We start from the raw sequence: 23326 nt of genomic DNA, 5'->3' as shown, positions 1-23326 counted from the left end.
TTGTAAAATAATTCAAGACCTATTTAGGCTTCAAAGCCTGATTTAAATCTTACTTCTTTACAGTAAGATTATCCATTCTTTTGGAATAAGTGTACTCTCTGATACACAGAAAACAATGGAGCAAATTCTTAAAATATATCAGATTCACCTTTTCATAAGCATGTAACATATATGCATACAGTATTTATGGTATACATATCTGCACTTATATAAATATATATGAATTTAAAACCAGTGTTAAGTAAACATTTCAGATAATGTTACTCCAGAATTTTGTAAAGTGTTTGTTTCTTGCTCATTTGACATTAATATCATTTTTGAAAGAATTGACATTGCATTCAAGGCCACTTTATAAAAGCATTGCATTGCTCATCCTAATTCAGTCTGACATACATTCCAATAACACTACCTCCCTTCTTGGGTTTAAAGTTAAATTTATGACTGTGCATTGTGAAGTGCATCATTTAAAAATGGTTTCAACCCAAAACATCTAATAAATAAATAATGTGTATGGCTACTCAGTAGTAGACTTTCTAGACTAGAAATCATTCCATCGGATACTCAACAGTCCACTATCGGAGAGGGCTGTCAGATAAATCTTAGGGTAGCTGCATTCATGTCCTGTAAATCACATATTATTGTCTGAGCCTTCTGCCAGGTCATCTATTCTTTACCCATTTATCAGAAATGCATAGAGTATATGGAAAAACTGGAAGTATCATGTAGTCTGGTCTGGCATCCTGTGTGAGTAATTAATTAGCAGCAAAAGTTAAATTAAAACTATGATATTGTGATTTTTTTCTTTAAAAATTTTATGTCAAAATATGTAGATGATTATTAGTTTGGGAAAGGTAGTGATACAAGGTTGTTTTGACTCATATTTCAAATTATTAATTTGAAAACTGTTTCCATAGTAAGAATCAAGCATCAGCATTCTTTTTATTCTTTCATGTCAGTCTTATGTTGGACTTTTCACTGCTTGAAAATTTTTCCCTTACCTTGAAATTTTCCTCCTTCAACTTTGGTGACTCTTAATTGTTGATTTCTTTTCATCATTCAGAACTCAGCTTAATTTTCTTTTCTGCTCATCTTATCAGCCCACATATCACAGAATGTACCATAAAAAATCTATATGTTATAGTTTGTTGCTTTTTAAAAATATTTTTGTCAGTTTCCTTCTTTGTACTCCAGGCTTCATGAGGTTCATGATTTCTCTTTTGTCTATTATATTGAATACCTAGAACCAAGCACAGTCTTTTGCATGTGATGATTGTGCAATGGATATTTATGGAATAAATAAGTAAATATTTCACCTCTGAGCTAAATCACATCTCTTTGGGAAAGCATTCTTTCACTTCAGTCTTCCCCACAATTCTAAGTGAAATATTTACCCAGAGCACTCACTCGATCCTTATTGGAGTAATTTCATTCAGTGCTTTTTCTCTTCCATTATACTCGAGCTTCTTAAAGGCAAACAGTGCAACTTGTTTTCATGTGTATCGCCAACATATAGCATAATTACTATTCATCCAGATACTTACATAGTTGTTTAAAAAGTGAACATTGGTAATGGTGATCATAACTCACTGTGTTTTGGGCTCTTGCCTTATAGTATCTTTCATTTTGAAATATCCAATACTACATATATACTGTTTGTTTTGTTATGTTTTGTTGGTATTAATACTGAAGTCATGTTCGTTTATAAATAGTCTTGATTTTTTCATCTTCCTTTTATCAGATTTTCCTTTTAAAAAAATCAAATTTATTCAGGGTTAATTTATATGCAAGTGTCGTATATACACAAATTTTAAATGTACAGTTTGATGAATTTTGATATAAACACAAACATGTAACATTGTGAGTCCAGAAAGTCTTCAGTGTCTCTTTGCAATTTGTCCCTACCCCAGACACTACGAATTGCCACTGATTTAATTCCTGTTTTATAGGTGAGTTTTACTCATTGTAGAAATTAATATAAATTGAAATTAAGTTCTTTTCAATGTGTATTTGTATACTCATTGTGCTGTATTTAGAGTATACTCATTTTTTTTCATGGAAGCTTATTATGGAATATTAATAAAATAGTATGACTTTTAAAAAGAATTAATGTAGGCAGTAAAACAAAGGATTATCTTTTTTTCCAACCACAATCCAAGAAAATTTGAATTTAAGTTGCTTATTGAAAATATGAATGTCCTTTAAATATTTTGTGCATTTTTTTTTTCACATAGGAGGAAATCCTATTGAAGTTTTTATGTAGCAGTATGATGAGGCCATTAATTATTCTTGGAGGGTTTTTGTTCTTATCAAACTTAGTTCAAATGCAATTTCTTATACAGAGCTTTGGTTGAAAATACATGCTCTAACTTGGTCTTCCTCTATTCCTGCTTGTAATATCTATTTTTTTTTATTTAACAGGCCTGTGTTGAATGTTTTTAAGATAAGTTCCTACTTTTAAGGAAACTATAATCTAAATGATGGAGACAAATAATTGTAATACAATTAGAATTATAAAGTCTTGACGAGAAACACGTGCAGGACAGGGATAAGAAATGGAATCATGGGTGGAGAAAACAAAAAAGCTATTGATCAGTCTCTGTTTATCTAACTTTGATTTTCCTCTGCACTGTCCAGTGCCTGTACTTTTCCTTGGTGGAAATTGTGGTAGCTATATGCTTGCTTGACCAGTTCTGTTTCTCCAAAATCTTCGGTAGAGCAAATTTCTGTGTATGTATTGTGTGATGCTAATAGATGTTCTGTGAAAAAGGATGTGGTGGTAAAAATAGTCTGGAAAATGTTGGTTTAAATTTAATTTGATTTAATTAAATTTATTGGAGGGCTCTTCAAATTAGTAATTTGTGTAACTGTAATACTTCTGGATAATATTTAGAATATAATTTTGGGAAAGCTGTTGTTACAGCAGACTAAGACAGTAAATGGAAAAAATATGTGTTTATGTGGAAGTAATTTTATGTTTCTAGATAAATTTGGATATTTTGACTTTCCTGTATTAATTTAGTAAATCAAATTACATTTTTTGTAGTATTGTAATTATTGTGTTATTATTCTGTTCAAGTATATAGCATAAAGTTTAGAAACCAGGGCCAGAAAACCTTTTTGCTAAAGAAGTATTAATATCATTATTATTATTAACCCATTGAGAGAATTGAACTTTGCTTTGGAGTTCAAGAAGTCCAAAGAAAGTAAAATTGATCTGTATGTAAATGTCATTCGATGGAGTGTCAGATGAAAAAAAAATTTTCAGTAACTATCAAATAAGTGGATAACATTTATTTGTAAAGATTCTTTACAATTACTCAGCTGTGTCATACACTGGTTTTTTTTTTTTTTTCTTCACATGGTACCATTTAGCCTCTCAATCAGGTCCTAGATATAAGAAAAATATGAAATCATTATTTAAAAGGGGTATACTTGAAAAGTATATTAAATGTTAAATTACACTTTGCTACACCTTAATCAGCCATTTTTACGGTAACCTTCTTCCAGGAAGTGAGACTTCAGGGACAGTAGACTTCTCTGGGCCAATCAGAATCAATATAATTTAATACTTAAAACTTTTCATATTGTGCCCTTTCCCCTTAGAATGTACATACAGAAAATCAGTGAATGTAAATTATAACTTTTTGATTACAAATAAATGAGAATCGATCTGGATCAAAAGTAGGCTTCAGTTTCAATCACCTAGTTTTGTCTTAGCTGCTTGAACTTCATTCTTGTATCCAACAAAGCCATCAGCATAGACACTCTACATTGGAATGCTCAGAATTAAATATATTTTGTGTGTTATAAAAAGTTACACTCTAAGAAGGAACTAAAGATCTTTGAAGCATGAGAGGACTATAGAAGTTGGAGAGGGTACAGAAAAACACATTTAAAGTATCATAAATCAACCCAGTTAATTTTATGTTATAGAAATATGGTAAAGATATTCATGATCTTAATTGAGTCAAAATTCTATAATACAATGCTTTTTATAAAACTAAACCATTTGTCTTTCAACAAAAGCAAAAACATTAAAGACAAAATCAGGAAAGTGCTGCATTTTAAGTTTTGATATTAAAATATTTAAGTTGATGGTTTAGTGAACATTAATTAGTCTTTATTTGAATCTAGATGCAGATCTTTCCAGTATTGATCTAAAGTGTTACTATCAGTAACAGAAGAACATAATTTAACTTTAGATGCAGGATTTATTCTGAAATACAGGCATCCTGTTGATTCACTAGCACACTAGGATTTTGAAAACACAACCTTTTAAGGTAAATTTTGTGGAACTGGCTGTACACCCTGTGGCTTGGCAGTCTAGTCAGAAGGATGATACCATGCTGACTATATAACTGGATCTTTGAACATTATTCTCCAGGGTGGTAAATGCAAAACAAAGTAATATCAACTGGCACTTAATTCTGCAAGTTCCCTGCTGATTGGGGTATTCAGTGAAATGGAACTCTTCCTGACAGGAAGTCAACCCATGACTATGGAGACATCTGAAAATAAAGTATGCTTTAATTTGGAATCCTACTGTTTTACAGCTAGTCTCTTAAGTTTGAAGTTAGGGAGAATGTTAGCAAAAAAGGAGGAATATATGAGTAGGAATATGAAAGCATAACAATTTTTCTCTGATTTTAACAGGATTGTGAATGTGGATGCATGTCTTTGCTTCTTAGTATTAGTGCTCAATTTTGCTTTAGCCTTGTTTTTCTATTCAAATATATCTACTGAAGTTAAAGCATTATAGCAAGATAAAGTTAAAATCGTTAAATATGAGATTGTCTTTGTTTAATACCAAACTCTGAAGTCACAGCTATATTTCCATATTCAATATTCTTTCATAAATAATAGTACACAATTTAATGAATTTTAGTTAATTATATCTTAAAACTAAAATTTAAAGTTGCTGTTTAAAGTATTGCCTCAGTTGATTTGAGGTATTTATTATCTTAATAACATAACATGATTTGGGGTGCCACAGTTACTATGGATTAGTAATTGCACATAAGCTCTGTCCATAAAATTTTTTTTTTTGGGCAACTAATTTTAGCCAAGCTGTCATTTCCTAACATGAACATACAGTAACATGGATGCATGTATAACAATCTAAAGTTTGAACTTTGATTTAAGCCTGTGTGAAGAATAAAAACTCTGAAAGCTTTCCCGCCCCCCTAATAATAAAGTCATCAGTGGCTGTATCTGGGCTCTCTAGAAGTGACTGTTTAATTTACATCATCAATAACAAAAGGAGAAAGCCAAAATGTAATATCAATTACAGTTTAAGAGACTGAGACAGAGAAATAATGTGATGATAGATTTTCAATTTTTTTTTTAGATTAATAGGTTTTATTTTGTATCTGAATGTAGTTGTTGATTCATTACTTAGAGATTTTGAAATTTAATGAATGTTTTTTCCTTTACCATTTACTAATCTAACACTGGGCAAATCACTTCACTTGTTTGAAATTCTTTTTTTTTTTTTAACTGAGTGATGTTTATATTAGGTCATTTATGTACTATTATGTAGAGCAGTCTTTAGAGCAAAGTCGGTTATAAACAACAATTATTAGAGTCTGAATTAAAGTGTTTTTTAAATTAATATAATAGTTTATTTTCACATCATTTTGTAATCTCAGTTGTAATCCCTGTGGGCTTCCCATCACCAAATCACCCATGTGCCATCACCATAAAGTGTTTTTTTTTTTTTTTTAAGATTTATTTATTTATTCATACAGAACTGGGGTACAGGCCAGAGGCTCAGGGGCGGTGAGAGGCTTCACCAGAGACAGAGTGGGGAGCAGAACAGGCAGATCGACGAAGTACACTGCTGAGGGGAGCAGCGGGCGGTCAGGAGAGGTCTGGCTCGCCATGTGGTCTCCTCCGGGGCAGGCGGCAGGCGGGAATCGAACTCATGCGGAAGTGGCTTCAGATTCTCAGTGCTGTGCTTCAACCCGCTGCGCCACCAGGGAGGGCCCATAAAGTGTTTTTAACAAAATGTAAAGTTTAACTTTTAAATATATTTTTTGTGTGTAGTTATTTTGGTACGTTAGACCTTTGCTTTATAAATTCAGTTTTTGGAGTATCTTTTTCATTATTTTCCATTCCATCTGTAAGTTAGGTGCCCAGACTAACCCAGTTTCTTCTCAAACCATTGACTATTAGAAACTAGGAGAGATTTCAGAGATGAGTTTTTGGCCTTTCCCATGTAGGCAAAGTTAATGGATAACTGATACTGTCCTTTAGGCCCTCAGGGTGATTCTACTATTTTCTGTCTAGCTTTAATGGCATATCTTTTTGTGAAACTGAATTACCAGAATACATCATAAAGATTAGTAACTGGCTTTTTAAAAGATCTCTTATTTACCTCAGTGCTTTTAACTTATACTACATTACTTTTAACAAACCTCTTGTATTATCATAGTTGAGAAATATTTTTATAGTCCATTTCACTGGTTATCAGTTTTCTTTCTGACCAAATACATCAGTAACATTAACAGTTGCTGATCATGATTATTCTCAATTTGAGTGCAATCAGAATGGGGGAGAGAGGAAGATACAGAAAACTGTGAAGTATCACAGATTCTGACGCCGCTTATTTCTGGGAGGGAAATGAACATTTTCCCTTCTGCTGGTGTTACCTTTTTCATAAAGACAAACTTGCCTACATAGGAGCGTCTCTAAATTTTATTTCTAAGAGAAAATGTAATTTGCACTTTCCAATTTCAAACTCTTCAGTTTTATTTCCAAAGTGTCTAAATAGGGTTTTTTATTTTAGTTTGTGATTGTGAAAATGCAGAGTAATATTACACTGAATATTAGATGAATAGCTTATTATTTTTGATGGTAATTAAGCATCTTTTAAAACTTACTGGAACAGGGGCTGTAGTGACAGTAATGATGGATCATGAATGCTGTGGTGGTGAGGTGTGCTTGGATTACACTTGAGGGGAGAAATCAAATACTGTACAAAAGTGAGCAACTTTGTAAGAAAGTAAATTAAAAAAATTCTTTATTAGCTCGAGCTTGCATTGGGCATTTAATTAAAATGGTTGTATTACCTTGAGCTTGTGGTTTATCAGATTATTCTTGTTAGCAAAAAAAGAGAGCAAATTTAATTTTTACTTATTATTTTTTCAAAATAAAGACTTGCTGTCTCTTTACCTAAAATACATATAAATTTTCTGACTTTCTAAATTGTCTCCTATATATGCGCATTCAAAATGTTTGTTTTTGCTTTGTAGTACTGGTCTAATTTGTGAGAGTTCTGTTTGCTATAAGCTAAAGAAGAGTAAAGGAGAGTGATTTCTTATCACTCTCTGTATTTCTCCTTACTTATTTGGACATTTGTCTGTCTATCTGCTTTTTTCTCTCTGTTAGAAGTTGCACTTTATGAGATTGCCTGGTACCCGTCGCTCAACTGCCCAACTCTTCCTTTTGTACAGCCTGATAGACTTTATACTTTGTAAGTTAAGCAGAATTTTTTTTTTTAAAGATTTATTTATTTATTCATACAGAACTGGGGTACAGGCCAGAGATGCGGAGGGTGAGAGGATTCACCAGAGACAGAGCGGGAAGCAGAACAGGCAGATCTATGAAGTACACTGCTGAGGGGAGCAGTGGGCGGGTCAGGAGAGGTCTGCTGCGCCATGTGGTCACCTCCGGGGCAGGCGGGGATCGAACTCATGCGGAAGTGGCTTTAGTTTCTCAGTGGAGTGCTTTAACCCGCTGCGCCACCAGGGAGGGCCCCTAAGCAGAATTTTTTTAAGATGTAACTAATCATATAACCCAACACATGGTGCACAGGTTGATTTGCTCAAAAATTTTCCAGCTCTTATGATCTGCTGACTTTTAAAAACAGGTTTTTATTTTATCTTTTTGAATTTTTTAAAACTGGTTATTAGTTTTTTTCAACATGCTGTTTCTTTTTTTTTTTTTTTCCTAGTGTGATAGTTTGATTTAAAGGGCTTCCCCAAAGATAATCCACATCACATTGCTGGCACCTGTGAAAGTTACATTATTTGGAAAAGGGGTTTTGTGTGATTAAGTTAAGGACTTTTAGATGAGGTAATCCTGAAGTGCGTGTGTGGGTCCTGATATCCTAGATGGATAGATATCATCATAAGCCAAGGGACACTGTTGAGGCTACCAGGAGATGGAGAAGACCAGAAACAGTGTTTTTCTGGAGTGTCTATGATAGCAAGTAGTTTAGCACACAGCTTCCTATTGCCTTGGTGAAACTGATTGTGGACGTGTGATACCAGAACATTAGAGAATAGATTTGTAGTAATTTAAGCTACCAATTTTTGGCAATTTCTTACAGCAGCCATTGGAAGTTAATATATACTATAATGCTTTGAAGATCTTTGAGTGTTCCTAGTGCTGTGCTTCACCTAGCATTGTTAAATTATCTCCTTAATAAGCATTTGAATGTTAATGAGAGAGGGAGAGGGCAGAGGGAGTTGGGAGAGAGGAAAAAAACATAAAGAGGTATTGTTGAAAACTCAAAGATCCCTGCCTTTAAAATGTTTTGCCATACTTGAGTAGACAACTTCCAATTTGTGAAGTTATTGATCAAAAAAAAGGTAAAATAAGTTAATATTGCATATGTTTGTAGTGAAGATGAATTTAATAGATCAGTCCTGATTTACCCAGCAAAATTAAGTGAGCAAGTACTTCATCAAATTACTATTTCAGTTGTGTTGTAGATTAAAGAATGGTTTATATTATGATGTTTATCTGTAACCTACACATTTAGAATTTACTCATTTAACTTAAAGTTGATGTAAACTTGTATCTCATTAGATTCATTGATATTTGAAAGAGAGGAGGGCCTGGACTGAAAGGTCTTCCTTTCATCAGGAAATTCATTAAGCAACCATTACTGGCTATATATTGTGGTTGTAGACAACTGTAACATGCACAGTGTATGTATCTTGAATAATATAGGTTTCAATTGAGGGTCAGCTACTTTAAATAGCTATAACATGAGGTTTTTTTTATTTTGGAGAAATTATCATTAGCATTAACATAAAAAATACCTTATTTGATACTAATGGAGGTATTTTTTTCAGGTTATTTTTTATTTCATATAAATCTTTCAACATTGAAATAAAAATTTCATCTTTTATTAACATTAAGAATTAACTCCAAGACTACATACAGTATCATTTTAGTATGGTGTCAGTTCAGAATAGAAGACTCCAAATGGTTAAGCAGCAGGAGAGTTCTCTGCTTTTAGTTAAAAGCTGCTGTTTTCTGTATGCCTTATTTACTACTTGTTTAATTCTTAATGTTGTGTGCTGTGGGATTGAGCACACAAAAGTCACCAGAAGGAGTTCTGCTTTTTACATCTAGAGCTATTACTTGCTGTACAATAATAAAGGCACTATTTTATTAGGTTACTTGTAATTAACTTCAGCACTAGGCATCCATATAAATCATTTGTAATCTGTTTTCCTTAGATTTTTATTCTTTCAAACTGGTTTAACATACTTGCTTTCTGTTATCTTTTTACATATGTATTCAGATTGTAATTGCTTTTTGGAATTAGGCTGTCAGAAACTAACACATATGTAAATTCAAGAAGTGATTGAGGCCAACTAATGAATTTTATATTAACATTTTATTGTGATTTTTTACTATAGTATTTGCTTTGCTGTAAAATTTAGTAAATAACCATTCTGTCCAGTTGAAAAGTGTTCAGAAAGTTAAAATGGTAATGTTAATTAGGAAATAATTAATGCTTTTTATGTTTTTCTAAATCTTGACAATACAGTGAAGTGGGTTGCTTTCAAACGCTATTGAAACTTACAGAATTTAAAAAAAAATTAATATTTGTACCTTCAGATTTTTTCCCATAATATCCAATAAATGACATTCCATAGATTGACTAATAACTTATTTTATCCATATACTTTTTATTAGATTAGAATGGAATAAAATTGAAATAGAGACAAACTAGATTAAAAAAAAAAGAATAAGTTGGCTGAGGTTAACAGACTACATTATTCAAAAGAAAATATTAGAAAACAGAACTTTATTTCTAAAACACCTTTATTTCATAAATGTTTGCAGTGATCTGTAGAGACAATTTAGTGTAGAACACAATTTCATTCTTTCTAAAGATATAAAAATTTTGATTTTTAGAAAAGTTAGGTATATTGAAGTAGGGGCATGAAGAATGCTGTTTGTACCCAATGTCCTGCAAACAGTGCCTTTAAAAATAATTTAGTTGGTAAATGCATTTTATTATAGCTGAGTACATTAGATCACTCAAAAATCTTTTAAAAATAATTAGCTGTTTTATATCGTTTTAATGGAAGTCTTTCATGTTTCCTCTCTAGCAGTCTCTAATGAATACTCCCTGTAATTTCAGTGCAGGCTTTGAGATTCCCTAAAGACTTGACTTCAGACCTCAAAGGGTAGCAATTGCCATATGTCTGGAGAACTGGCGTTGCCAAACAGACTGACCATGTACTAATAGGACACATTTATATAGCTCCTGGATGTGAAGCCCTGATATAAACTTAATGATGATCATCTGTTAAGAGCTTATAGCTGGAAAGGATAAGAGCAACTTTTGTCACCTTTACTGAAATTAAGACTTACAGTTCAAATGTGAAAGATACAAACTAAATTGACATTTGTTTGGAAGTTATTCACGGAATCGTTATTGCAGAATGTTTTCCTGAAAAAGTCTGAAAACAGATTTTTTAAAGGCACTTGCAAATATATTTTAATATATGATTAAATATAGTAACAGCAAAGGGTTGTGGTCTTGAATTATTTACAAATACTTTAAAACAATACGGTAATTACACAATTGCATTAGTTATCTCAATCTTTTGGATTTTAAAATTCTTAGTCTTTATTTTCTAGGACAATATTTACTATTGCAATATTAAATCCTTGTATTAATGCAAATTGAACTGCTTACTCAAAAAAGGTCTATTTGCTAATCCAGTTTTAAAATAGAATTTCTTTGCTTTTTTTTCTTAACCCTGTAGTTATTTGTGTGTATGTATACACACACACACACACACACAGATATATACATATATATATATTAGTATAATATATATTTATAAACTGAGCATATTTGTACAAACTAGGTTTACATTTTGGATATTTATATTTACAAAATAACTGAAGCCAAAACTTTCCAAAGGGCAGCATTTTAATTAGCTATTTCATGCAGTGATTTGTATTACCTTTTAAAGAGGCAATGGAATAAAGGCTATCCTTTCCTATTTTGCTATATTCTTTTCTTGGTATATAAGCTTTTCGTGGTTACTTGAGTTTGTGTTAGATGTGCTGTTGAGAGAGTCCTGACGCAAAGTGCAAACACTGTTGAAAAGTTCTTGATAGTTTACTTTGAGCATTTAAGATTACTGTATCTTTACTATGAATAAGTTTTCTCTAGTTCTGACCTTTAGTCCTCCTATGTGTCCTGTGTCCTACCTGGTTCTCAGTTTTGAGCTCATTCATCTTCCTCTTCATTTAGGCACTGTGGCCTCCTCCCTAAACTCCTACTGTTGTTTCTGTTATTTGTTAGGAAATTGATACTACAATAAATTGTATCAAATCAATTTATCGTAAAAAGACACAAACTAACATTTTAGAATATGTGTGTATATATATGTATACATATATATGTATATATATATGCTCAATGAAGAGCATGAACCTTGACATTTTTGTTTTTGTTACTGAAGGAAAAAAGTATTTTGACGTGATTTAAAGTTTTGTTCCATTTTTTTTCTTATTCTGCTTTAAAACATGTTTGTATCATAAGATCAGTACTGAGAAAGGAGATTGTTTTTCTATCCATAGCAGTGCATTTAGTTTCCTTTGGTACCAAGTAGGATTCTAGCTTTAAAAACAAAAACACCAAAATGGTTATTTATATTTTTCTTTTAGATCATTATTTATAAAACTTGAATGCTTATTCTGTTACTTAGAGCTATTTCAGAATTATTTTGAAATACATATTATTCACTTAGAAAATATTTATGAAATAAATTTTTCTATTTATGAAATTAATGTATATTAAAATACATTCTAATTAAAGAAAACACATATTGTTCCACAGCTCTAACAACAGTACAGAATTTAAAGTGATAAATTCCCTGTTTCGATTATCTCTCTCCCCTTTGACTCTTTCATGAAGGAAATGGGTTCCCTAACTTGGACCCTCACTCATGGGCTTAAGATTCAACCACAGGAACACACACACAAAGGTTAATACTGGGTTTATTTACAAGGAAAAAAGGAAATGAGTAACTCAGGGAAAGACAGAGGGAGATAAGTTAATTGACGTGTCTTACCAGTTCCGCTGACCTGGAACCCCAACAGCACAGTGAAACAGTGAAGAGCCAAGAGACCCTTAAAGCCCACATGTCCTGTTTTATGTCCAAACCTGTCTGCTCAGCTCCACCCCCAGGCCCCAGCATGCTGTTCTTTGGGATTTGTAGTAACGATATTTGGGGTAGGGTGAGTCCATGAAACCCGTATAGTGGAGTTCCTTCAGGACATCCTTCCCCCCCCCCCCACATTCAGTTCTTTCAGTTATTTCTTCTAATTTCCTTCTTATTTGTAAATAGTGCACTTGAGTAGCTGTTTCTTGACTGTTGTGTTTTAGACATTACCTAATGTCCTCTGTGGAAGATGGTCATGGAGTACTTACACTGAGCTCCTTTTCAGTGTCACAGCCTCTCACTGTAAGGGCACATTGTTTCACTAAATTCATACTTAGGGTTACATTATTGTGATGATGTAAGTATTCGCTGTGGACTGTGTTTACCTGCCTCTCTGCCTGCCTGCCTGCTTTTCATGTGTTTGTCCTATTTTCTTTCTCTTAGAATTACTTTTTTCCCCTTTGGTTTATTTATACTTCTGTGCACTCACAAATTTATTTCTAAATTTTCTGCTGGAATCATAAACTTACCAATATCATTAAAAAAAAAAAACCCCAAACACCTTATACCTATTGATTTGATGATTTTGCTGAAGATGTAGGCTTGGAAATATCCATTTTCCTGTTCTACTCTGGGTAGGCTACTCTTTAGCTCTGTAGAAAGCTGTCATCTTGGAAGGATTCTTCTATCCATCCAGAATTTTCCTCTTCTCTCTTAAATGGCAATACCTATTTCCTGTGTCCCAGATGGCCTCTTTTTTGAGAGGCACACTAATTCAACATTTGTCAATCATTTACCATATATGTTCCAGTCACTGTTTTAGTACAGGAAATACAGTAATGAATAAATGTATGGGTGAATAAAGTAATGAATAAAACAGTATACCTGCTTGCTTTTATTACATGAAATTTTAACTTTCTGTTAACATTAATTCTACTTTTCTTTAGTCTTCTTGTCCCCCTCCCACTTCACAAAAGAAATCTGGTGGTAATCAGTATTCTATGTGAAAAATTCAAGCGTAACAGGGATGGGAGAGGATATTGCAGTATCTATTAATTTTTATGAGGCACATCATTATTTCTTAGTCATGAGGGTAGAACTTTTCAGACCTTGCTTATAGGAAAAAAATTATTTAAAAACCTTTAAACTTTGTAGCTGGTTTGGCTATCAGTATTGGAGACTTGAAAATTGCTATCCATCAGGGAGGCCTCCAAGAAATGAATAATTATTAAATAATTAAAAAAGAAATTATGGCCTCCTTGTGGTCTAGGGTTAACTCTCAGCACTATCACCTATAAGTCCTGAGTTCGTTCCCTGGCCAGGGATCTGACCCCTGTGGCACAGCATACCTCTCTCGTCTTCCCCTCTGCTCCCTTCAGCAGTGTTTCAGCAAAATCTACCTGCTCTGCTGCACGCTCTGTCTCTGGTGAATCCTCACATCCCTCTGCACCTCTTCCTGTACTCCAGCTCTTTTTTTTTAAAAAAAGATTTATTTATGCATACAGAACTGGGGTACAGAGGTGCGGGGGTGGTGAGAGGATTCACCAGACACAGATTGGGGAACAGATCAGGCAGATGGATGAAATACACTGCTGAGGGCAGCAGCTGGTGGGTCAGGAGAGGTCTGCTACGCCATTTGGGTCACCTCCCTGGCCGGGAATCAAACTCATGTTGAAGAGGCTTTATCTTCTTTGTGCTGTGCTTCAACCTGCTGCGCCACCAGAGAGAGCCCTACCTCAGCATAAATATGCATAAATAAATATTTAAAAATAATAATTATTTTAATTGTAGTAAATTTGGGTTATCCCAATCAGATATTGCTACCTTAAGATACCTGCTACTAAATTGCCAGTAGTTCATCACCATGGTCCATTGTGCTTTCTTCCCTCTAAGTTCCTATCCTCTGATAACATTTAATATCTAAGAGCATTTTTTGGGGATTTTTTTTTTTTTGAGGTGTGTGGAGGAAGAGAGAGGATGATTAATTCATTGTGTCGACTTGATAGGGTCATGAGGTGCCCAGATATGTGGTCAGACATTCTGGGGTTTTCTGTGAGGGTGTTGTTCTGGATGAGGTTGCATTTTAAGTCAGTACAGTGAGTATAATTGATTACGCTCACTAATATGGGTGGACCTCATCCAGTCAGTTTCAGGTCTAACTAGCATAAAAAGGATGACTATCCTTCAAGTAGGAGAAGATTTCATCTATTTTACTGCCTTGGAGCAGGACATTAGCTTTTTCCTACTTTTAAACTAGAAAAGAATCAATAGCTCTTTCTGGATTTCGAGTCTTTTGACCTTCAGATTGAAACTACACCATTGGTTCTCCTGTTTCCTACACCTTTTACTTGGTGTGGGATTATGCTCTCAGCTTTCGTGTGTCTCCAGTTGCAGATTCATCCAAGAGCTTGGAACATATCAATTGCCATAACTGTGTGAACAAATTTCTTAAAAAATGTGTCTCCATCTTATTGATTCTGTTTCTCTGAAGAAATCTTATACAATGGAAATAATCTACCAATAAATAAAATAATCTCACTGCCTTATTTTTCTTTGCATGAAAGGTTCTCTTTCTGATGACATTAATCATATTTTAATCTTCTTTTCATTACTGTTTTCGTATTATTATGTATTTTCTGTGAATCTTTGCCCTCTGCTGATTCCTTTGGTGTCTGTCATTCACATATTTCTCTAATGACTGGTGACTCTTGCTATCTTTCCCAATTTTAGTGTAATGAACAAAAAACACTTGCAGCTATATTTATACCAGCTGTCTATCCTTACTATTGATTTATCATGGCCTCTTAAATATTATTTGTTTGAGAATAAACTTCTCTGATATTCCTTGAGTCTCATAGTTTAGAAACTACATTTTCAGTTTTTTTTTTTTTTAATGCAGTACAGCTTTTTACAGTGTCCAGAAGTTTCTTCCTCTAAAGAATAAAACTTTTCTTTTTTCATGGTGGAATGATTATGCAGTGTGGGAAAGGTAGCTGAGATTTTGTGTGTTCTACATGTTTTTCAGTCATATAAACTATTTTCATACCTGTCCTTCCACAATCCTCCTTTTTACTCCATGCCTTCAATTTTTGACACTGGATTCTTTCTAAAATTCTTCAAGTATTGCTTTATTTTTTCAACTTGATTTCCCTCCAGGTTGTAGGGAAAATTTTTATTCTCCTTTATGTAATGTCCTTTTTATCTTCTTTTTCTTCTTGGTTTTTGCTATGTAGTCTATACCACTCATTTTATACTTTTTTTCAGTTAAGATTTAAAGATAGTTTACTGTTTATCTAGCTTACTAGAGTAAGAAGTTGATACTGCATTTAATATTGGCATTGAGGATTTGGCCAAAAAAGGAAAAAAAAAAAAGCAGATCATATGTAGTCTGTATAGGTATGGGGATCAATTTTAGTTTTAGAACTTAGTAATATTTGGAAATTGCTTTTCAAAGTTAGTATGTTCTTGTAGTCACTCAAGAATAAAATATGCTGTAGGAAATTATCATATTTATAGAAAACTCAATTAATATAAATGAGAATTATATTAATATAAACCAATATGCACAGAATATTAAGTGTTACTCATTTTTATCTATACTTATTGGCTACAGGGAAGAATAGATTTAATCTGGTTAATGAAGTTGGTTTTTAACATCAGCACTAAAAACATACTTTGACTACTACTTCAAAAGCTTGTATTTGAAATTTGGTAGAAGTCTCTATTTAATAGACTTCACTATCTGTGTTGTTGTTTTATGACTTAAAGGCATTAGTAAGCTTATATTTTACTAAATATTGACTAGTCAACAATTATAAGCTTAGGAAGTGATAGTCAATTAAATACAGCTTAGTATAGGTATGAAATTATTGACTCTTTTGTTTTGTTTTGAGCCCTTCCTCTCCAAAGTGCTGAAATGTGTTTTGAAATTACTTAGTTGCATTAGTGGTTGGATTTGAGGCTTTTAACGTGTTTTTCATCAATACCTCTGGGAAAAGAATAACCAAGACTTTTAAACATACCATGCATTTTGCATCACTATGTAATTGTAAATACGATGATGAAATATTGAAATGATCATGAAAGATGATAAACCATTAAGCTTTTCTTTCAACTATTAAGACTTGCTAAAGGTTATATTGAACTGTGGTTTACAAAACTGTTTAGACTAACACCTTCTTTGATATTTTTCTCAGAAATATAGAAAAATGCTTCAGGATGGCATGATTAATTAATCCTTTTTGCAGTTTTGGCATCTTTCTTACGGATTATAGAAAATGTTTCAATTTGAAGAAAATAAACCTTATAGGTTTATTATAAAGAATTAATTTCTGTTCCTATGGTCCTCAAATTCTTTTTATCTCTGTTATTAATTCCTTTTAGTAAATGTTTATGTACCTAGTATGTGACATTTTATTAAATGTTAATAACATGTTTGAATGGATGAAAGACAAAATTCAGCATATATGAGAACCGTTAGATTTTCATAATAGTATCTGAAAGTGTAAGATTTATATTTTCATTTCATTTTCCATTTTGTCTGTTTTTTTATTTAGTGAAAATCATTTTGTTCTGGGTGATTAGGTAGCAGTTAGTATAAATTAGCACTTATGGGTTTAGAGATGATGATTGGAAAACAAGAATCCTAATGTGTAGGTAATAGAAAATAGGTTCTGAGGTTTTATATAAAATGGGGCTTTTCTACTTCCTTGTGTCCCTTCAGGTGTAATTTGGTTTTAATGAAAAAGGACAAAGTATTTTGTATGACATACCAAGTTAAGTTTATTCTTAAAAGTATTTAGGTGGTAAATTTACTATAGTTAATCTAGTTTTTTTTATCTGACCCGTATCATGTTGTTTAAAGTATTTATGAAATTTAAATGTAATTTACGTCATAATTTTATACTTCATGTATGTCAATTTTATATGAGAATAAAAGTTATGTGAACTATCTACTCAAAATGAGTCTCTTTGTTTTATCCATGTGTAGTTTTATATAACTTGGTTAATAAAAATCAGATATAATTGATCGAGAAAATAATACAGAAAAATGCTTTTTAAGACAGTATGTCTGACCTGAAGAATTATATAAAAGAGGCCCTCTTGTCTTTCTTCCTGATTTAACTAGCATAAAAAGTCCCTTTTAAACTTCCTTCTTACTGAAGTTAATTTTCACTTAGAGATTTTCCTTCCAATAAGTGATCTGAATGAAAACTCAGTCGGGTTAAGGCCTTGTGCCCTTACATGCTTGTGCTATATCAGATTTTCAAGTAAAGTGTGAGGCTGGCATGCTGTGTTGGGTAGGAGCCTAGGAGGAGCGTGAGCTACAGCTCCTGGCTTGTGGCATCCTTCGAGGTATCCTAGTCCCTTCTGATACCCCGCTTTCTGTCACTAGGGTCACTGCTGTGTTCTCATCCCCAAAAGTCTCAGCTTTTCTAGGATAATTTTCCTATGTCATGAAATACTTTGAAGCTCTTCTGGGTTCACTTGCTGTTGCATGCGTCTATTCTACTGTTCTTACACATTCTTAGGTTTAGGGCTTATCCTTTAGACTTGGTGACTCCTGCTGTGCTTGGAAACTGAGTTGTGGGAACTTCTGTAGCAAGATTAAACTTACCTGTATTTTTCTCTCCTTCTCTGTTCCTGTTCCTAAATCTGAGAGAGCAGAGGGTGTAACACATGTTCTCTGAGGGATAGCTGGTTATTTTAAATTTTATTGCTTTCCTTTTACTGAGCTGTATTTCATTTTACTGGAATGAAAAGGATTTTAAATTAAAAAGGTATTTCTGTTTATCCCTAACTTGGTTTACCTACTGACAGAATGTATGATCTCTATTTTGTTGTTTCAGTTTAGGTAGATTGTGAATTTTGAGAAATTGGTTATTGTAGATGTATCAGTCACTACTTTTAAAATTAAGTTAGTGAATCATAATATAGTCTGAAGAAATTTTGTCAGGGGATTTAGATATTTGAAGTGATCTGCCCAAAGATAAACACTGTTAGAATCAGTTTGAGAAAATAGTTTTCATGACTTGCTTATTGTTATTATTAAAACAACACATTGCCTTATCTTTTCTTGTATATCTCATCAATACTACTCTCATATGTCTGACTTTATATCTAATTTTCATTCTGTTATATAGTGAAATTCTACTATTGTTATTATCTGCTTTGTTTATAGTTAGTATGCTCTCACTAAGATTCTTCACGAAATAGAACCACATGACAAAATCAAATCTTTGGTAATCAAAGATTTGAGTCCTAAGAGTTACCTTAGGCTTTCCAAAATGTAACGGAAAGTAACACAAAATTGAGGATAAAAAAGAAAATAGAAAGCAAAGGTGTGTTTTGAAAATATTAAGAATTTGGAGTGAAACAAAGCAGTCATGCAGTCAGCAGGGATGAAACTAGATGATTTTAAAGTTATTTTATCATTGTGGTTTATGGTGAGCTATGAAGCACCCCAGTGTGGCCTTTTGCCTTGAGCATTATAAAACAACAACAACAGCAAAAAAAACCAAAACAGAACAAAAACATTATCAGTTGGGGTTATATGTAGGTAGGGCTTCTTAATTTTTTTTTTAAAGATTTATTTATTTATGCATACAGAATTGGGGTACAGGCCAGAGGCTCAGGGGTGGTGAGAGGATTCACCAGAGACAGAGTGGGGAGCAGAACAGGCAGATCGACGAAGTACACTGCTAAGGGGAGCAGCAGGCGCGTCAGGAGAGGTCTGCCTCGCCAGTGGTCACCTCCAGGGCAGGCAGGAATCGAACTCATGCGGAAGCGGCTTTATATTCTCAGTGCTGTGCTTTAACCCGCTGCGCCACCAGGGAGGGCCAGGGCTTCTTAATTTTAAGGAGCATTAAGATGATTTATTTCCAGATCTTTAAAAAATGTTTACACTCAGACACACACACACTCATTGGCCTTTTTAAATCTAGCCATATTTCCATCCATCAGGCCTGTTTGGATTAAAATTAACACTTACTATACTGAGATGAGGATTTAATTTTATTTTGAGATGACTTTGAAAAGTAATGTTTACATTGTCTACTGGTTAATTCCGTCTTTGACTTTTAAATGGGAAACATGCATAGGAATATAGTGAATTAGTTTATATAGTATTTTGGTAATCAATATATCCTCTTTTGTAATAGTACATATTTTTAACTGGAAATGATCTACCCAAATAGTGGTCTTGTCTGTTACTCAAGCATTCGTCAGTATTTGTGGTACAATGTGCTTTAAGTTTTCTTTTTTAGCTATTCGGTGTTTTTTTTCATGAGAGGTAATACAGCTCTGCTTTAGAAGAAACAATATGAAAAATATTTGTCCATAGTTGTCTTTGCTGCCTTTCTTTCAACTACTTTAGTTAATTTGGAGTTTAATGATGTAGGGTAAAAGTGGGTATATAGAGAGCCTTATTTAGTTTGTGTAAAATCAAATTATTTCTTACTATTTCCCTTTTAAAACTAGCTATTATATGTTCCTGGGCTACATTGGGTAGGCAAATATATTCCAAAATTTTTTTTCTTTAAGAGATATAACTTGAAATTGATACAGGTTTTTTGTTTTGTTTTTTTTTGTTTTAAATAATGTTTTAAATTTCACTACTGAGTAAAATTTGATCAGCTAAGTTTGCTTTTTTTAATTTTAGGAGTGGCAGAATTCTATTCAGAAGAATGCAGGCCTTGCTTTTATTGAGCTTGTCAATGAAGGAAGGTAATATATTTTATTTTATTCATTTATAATTTAACTTTCTCTTGTATTTGTGCCATTGTAATTGATATTTTTTGATGCTGTGGTTATTTTTTGTAGGTTATATAGTAAAGCTCAAATAAAATACCTTTAAAATCATCTAGATATTTCTATAATTAATTATATTTCCTTCATAGTTACATGTTAATGATAAAGTTCTTGTCTTTAGTTTTCCGTAAGTAAGTCTTGAGTTTGACAAAAGAAAGCTGGTGATTCTTTTAGCAGATAGGGCTACCTATCAAGTTCTATTAAATTTATAGACCCAGTAATTAAACATATATAACATAATTATTTGGGCTACCTATAAAGTTCTATTATATTTGTAGACCTAGAAATTACAGTAAGATTTTTATATTACCTCTCTTAGTCACAGTTCTGGCTTAAAAGTGGGGACAGATTTAGTTTTCTGTTGTAATATCATGAGAAATTGTAGAGGGGGAAAATTTAGTAAGACTTACATTTAAAAATAGAGATAGAAGAATTCAGTGGAAGAAAATGTATTAATAGAGAATAAAAAGGAAAGAAAAAGCAGTGATGAAGGAAAAATATAAGGGGGATGGAGATTTTAGACAGTTAAAGAAAAAAACAAGGAACTGATGAGTGAACCATTTATTGTTCGTGGCAGCTGATTTTGGATTAATTGAATTTTAGACCTAAGTTATAGATGAAAAATTGTGATTGGTTGCAATTGTAGATGACATTCTATACATAATTACTGTTTAGGACTGTTTTTTCAGTGTTCTGGCCAGTAGGGAGGCTCAACTTTATCACTGTAGAAAAGAAACAATTTGGATTGGGAGTATAGCATCTTGTTAATGTTTTGAAAAAAGGGAACAAAGATTGTTGATAACTTTGCTTGATATTAAGTATTACTAAAATTCTTACACTCAGTAAATAGTGATAGGTGTTCACAAACAAGTATTGCAAAGAAACCTGTAATTATATTGCTTTTTGCTAATTTCTGTTGTAGAAGTATTTGAATACAGGTTATTAAGGGAGGATTGAGCACAAAAAAAAGATTTCATAATTCAGGATGGCAAAATTAGGTAAAATTTCCTCAGGGACCATGGTTCTTCAGATAGTTTTCAGGATGAGTAGGATTACCCATCTAGATATTCGAAAATTGGGGATTATGGATAAATTGGAGGATGTTTGTAAAATACATTCTAAATGCAGGGAATGGAATATTTGAATACTCTGTAATGTGAGAAAGTGTTTGTGTGTGTGTGTTTAGTTGTATTAGAATTATAGAATTGGGCATCTGGATTGTAAAAACCTAAGATAGAATGTTGGAATTTTTATCTGAAGACATTGGGAAGCCCTTGATATTTGGGTTCTGGAATGATACCTGGCAGAAATGTTTAAGATAAACTGGAGAAAAACAAAGAGCAATAACCAGGCCATTGTAGTGGTCCAAGTGAGAAACAGATCTTAATTGTAGTTTTGATTCTAACTAGTGATATGCAATCAATAAATATTTCAAAGTGAATGACTAAAATTTATTTTTATCTTTATCAAAATTTTAATGTTTATTTATTAAAAAACCAAAAATGAGCAATGAAAAACCTCTTAGTTGAATTTCCATCCTGAAGCACTGGATGATTTTGACATTTATGTATAGAAAAGGATGCAGTGAGATCTGTGGTATCTGGGATTATGGGGAAAGGGTGAGAAAAAGGGGGAAACATAATGGACTGTGTTCGAGTTCAGTAGGTGCTTGGGTGATTGGACAGCGACAATGATTACACCTGAAGGTAGAGTCTTGCTGTCAGTCATTCATAAGTTGTAACACAGTGGTACTTCACTTAAAAAAATAAAATCTGCAATCCAATTAACTAAAAAAAAAAAAAAAAGATGGCAATATTGTCAAATTTATGTGTTTTATATAATGCAAAACCCTGATTAACAGATTTTTTCTTGTTCATTTTAAATGAAAATTTGCTATAAAAGTTGATTTTGATTAATGTAGGTTTCACTTAAGTATAAGTATGTTTAATTATGCATGCTCTCGTTACCTGTAATACATAAGTTTACTTTAACAGTACCTCTATTTCTGTGAGCTTCCATTTCCTTGTTTATTCATTCAGTCATCATTTATTACTATGTGCTGTGAATTGATTATTAATGGGTGTTACATTTAGTCATTGATATCTTTGATGTTTATTGTTTGTGTATAGGTGAGCAGTTGATTTTTGTATATTACACGTGTTCCTGAAAACTTGGTTTAATTCCTTATTTGTTCTAGCTAGCATTTTTTGTTGCTGTAGTTTATTCTGTCAGGTTTCCTACATAGACAGTTATTGTTACTTGTGAAATAATGCAGTTTTATGTTTTGCTTTCCCATCTCTTTTATTTCCTTTTGTTAATTCTTGAGCCAGAACTTCTAGTATAAATTTGAAAAGGAACTATAAGGGGGAAAGTCCTTAATTTGTACCTGATATTACAGAGATAGTATTTAATGTCATTTACTGTTGAGTATGCTACCAGCTACAGGTTTTTTGATGAATGTTGTTTATAATGTTGAGAAATCCTTATATTATAAATTTTCTGAGAGCTTTTTTAAAAAATCATGAATGGGTTTTAGATTTTGTTTAGTGCATTTTTTGCTTTCATTGATGTGATCATGTGATTTTTCCTTTTAGCTTGTTGATATGGTGGATTATATTAATTGATTTTGTGATATTTCCCCCAGTTTTTATTTTTTAAATACATTTTTTACATTATTCTTTATTTAGTACATTTTTTCATCTCAGTTGTAATCCCTGTGGATTTCCCACCATCATTTCACCCATGTGCCATCACTGTAGTCCCAGTTTTGATCTTATTTGCTTCTCTTCCTCCATAGAATGTCTCTGGTTTATAGTTGTTAGTTGATGTTCTTTTTTACTTTATTAAATTTCTCTCTCTCTGTATATATATTATGTATGTATGTGTGTGTGTGTGTATTTAACTTATTTCCTGATCCCTTACACTCCTACTATGAGTGAAACCATCCAGTATTTTTTTTTTTAAAAGATTTATTTATTTGTGCATACAGAACTGGGGTATAGGCCAGAGGCTCAGGGGTGGTGAGAGACTTCACCAGAGACAGGGTGGGGAGCAGAACAGGCAGATCGACGAAGTACACTGCTGAGGGG

General features: G+C 32.7%; 1 protein-coding gene across 2 annotated transcripts in view; it reads left to right on the top strand.

Annotated features, from left to right (window-relative positions):
* LRBA (LPS-responsive vesicle trafficking, beach and anchor containing) overlaps nucleotides 1-23326 on the top strand; it is a 497077-nt gene that overhangs the window by 131397 nt on the left and 342354 nt on the right. For both annotated transcript variants that reach the window (XM_004685322.2, XM_012726881.1), the window contains exon 34: nucleotides 20089-20153. In XM_004685322.2, coding sequence (XP_004685379.1) covers nucleotides 20089-20153 — 65 coding nt within the window. The remainder of the gene's footprint in view (nucleotides 1-20088; nucleotides 20154-23326) is intronic.

The sequence above is a fragment of the Condylura cristata genome, unplaced genomic scaffold, assembly GCF_000260355.1.
Source record: "Condylura cristata isolate star-nosed mole 26May11 unplaced genomic scaffold, ConCri1.0 scaffold00018, whole genome shotgun sequence".
NCBI lineage: Eukaryota > Metazoa > Chordata > Mammalia > Eulipotyphla > Talpidae > Condylura > Condylura cristata.
Note: the sequence above shows the minus strand (reverse complement) of the source record. Positions and strands in the feature narration are given on the sequence as shown.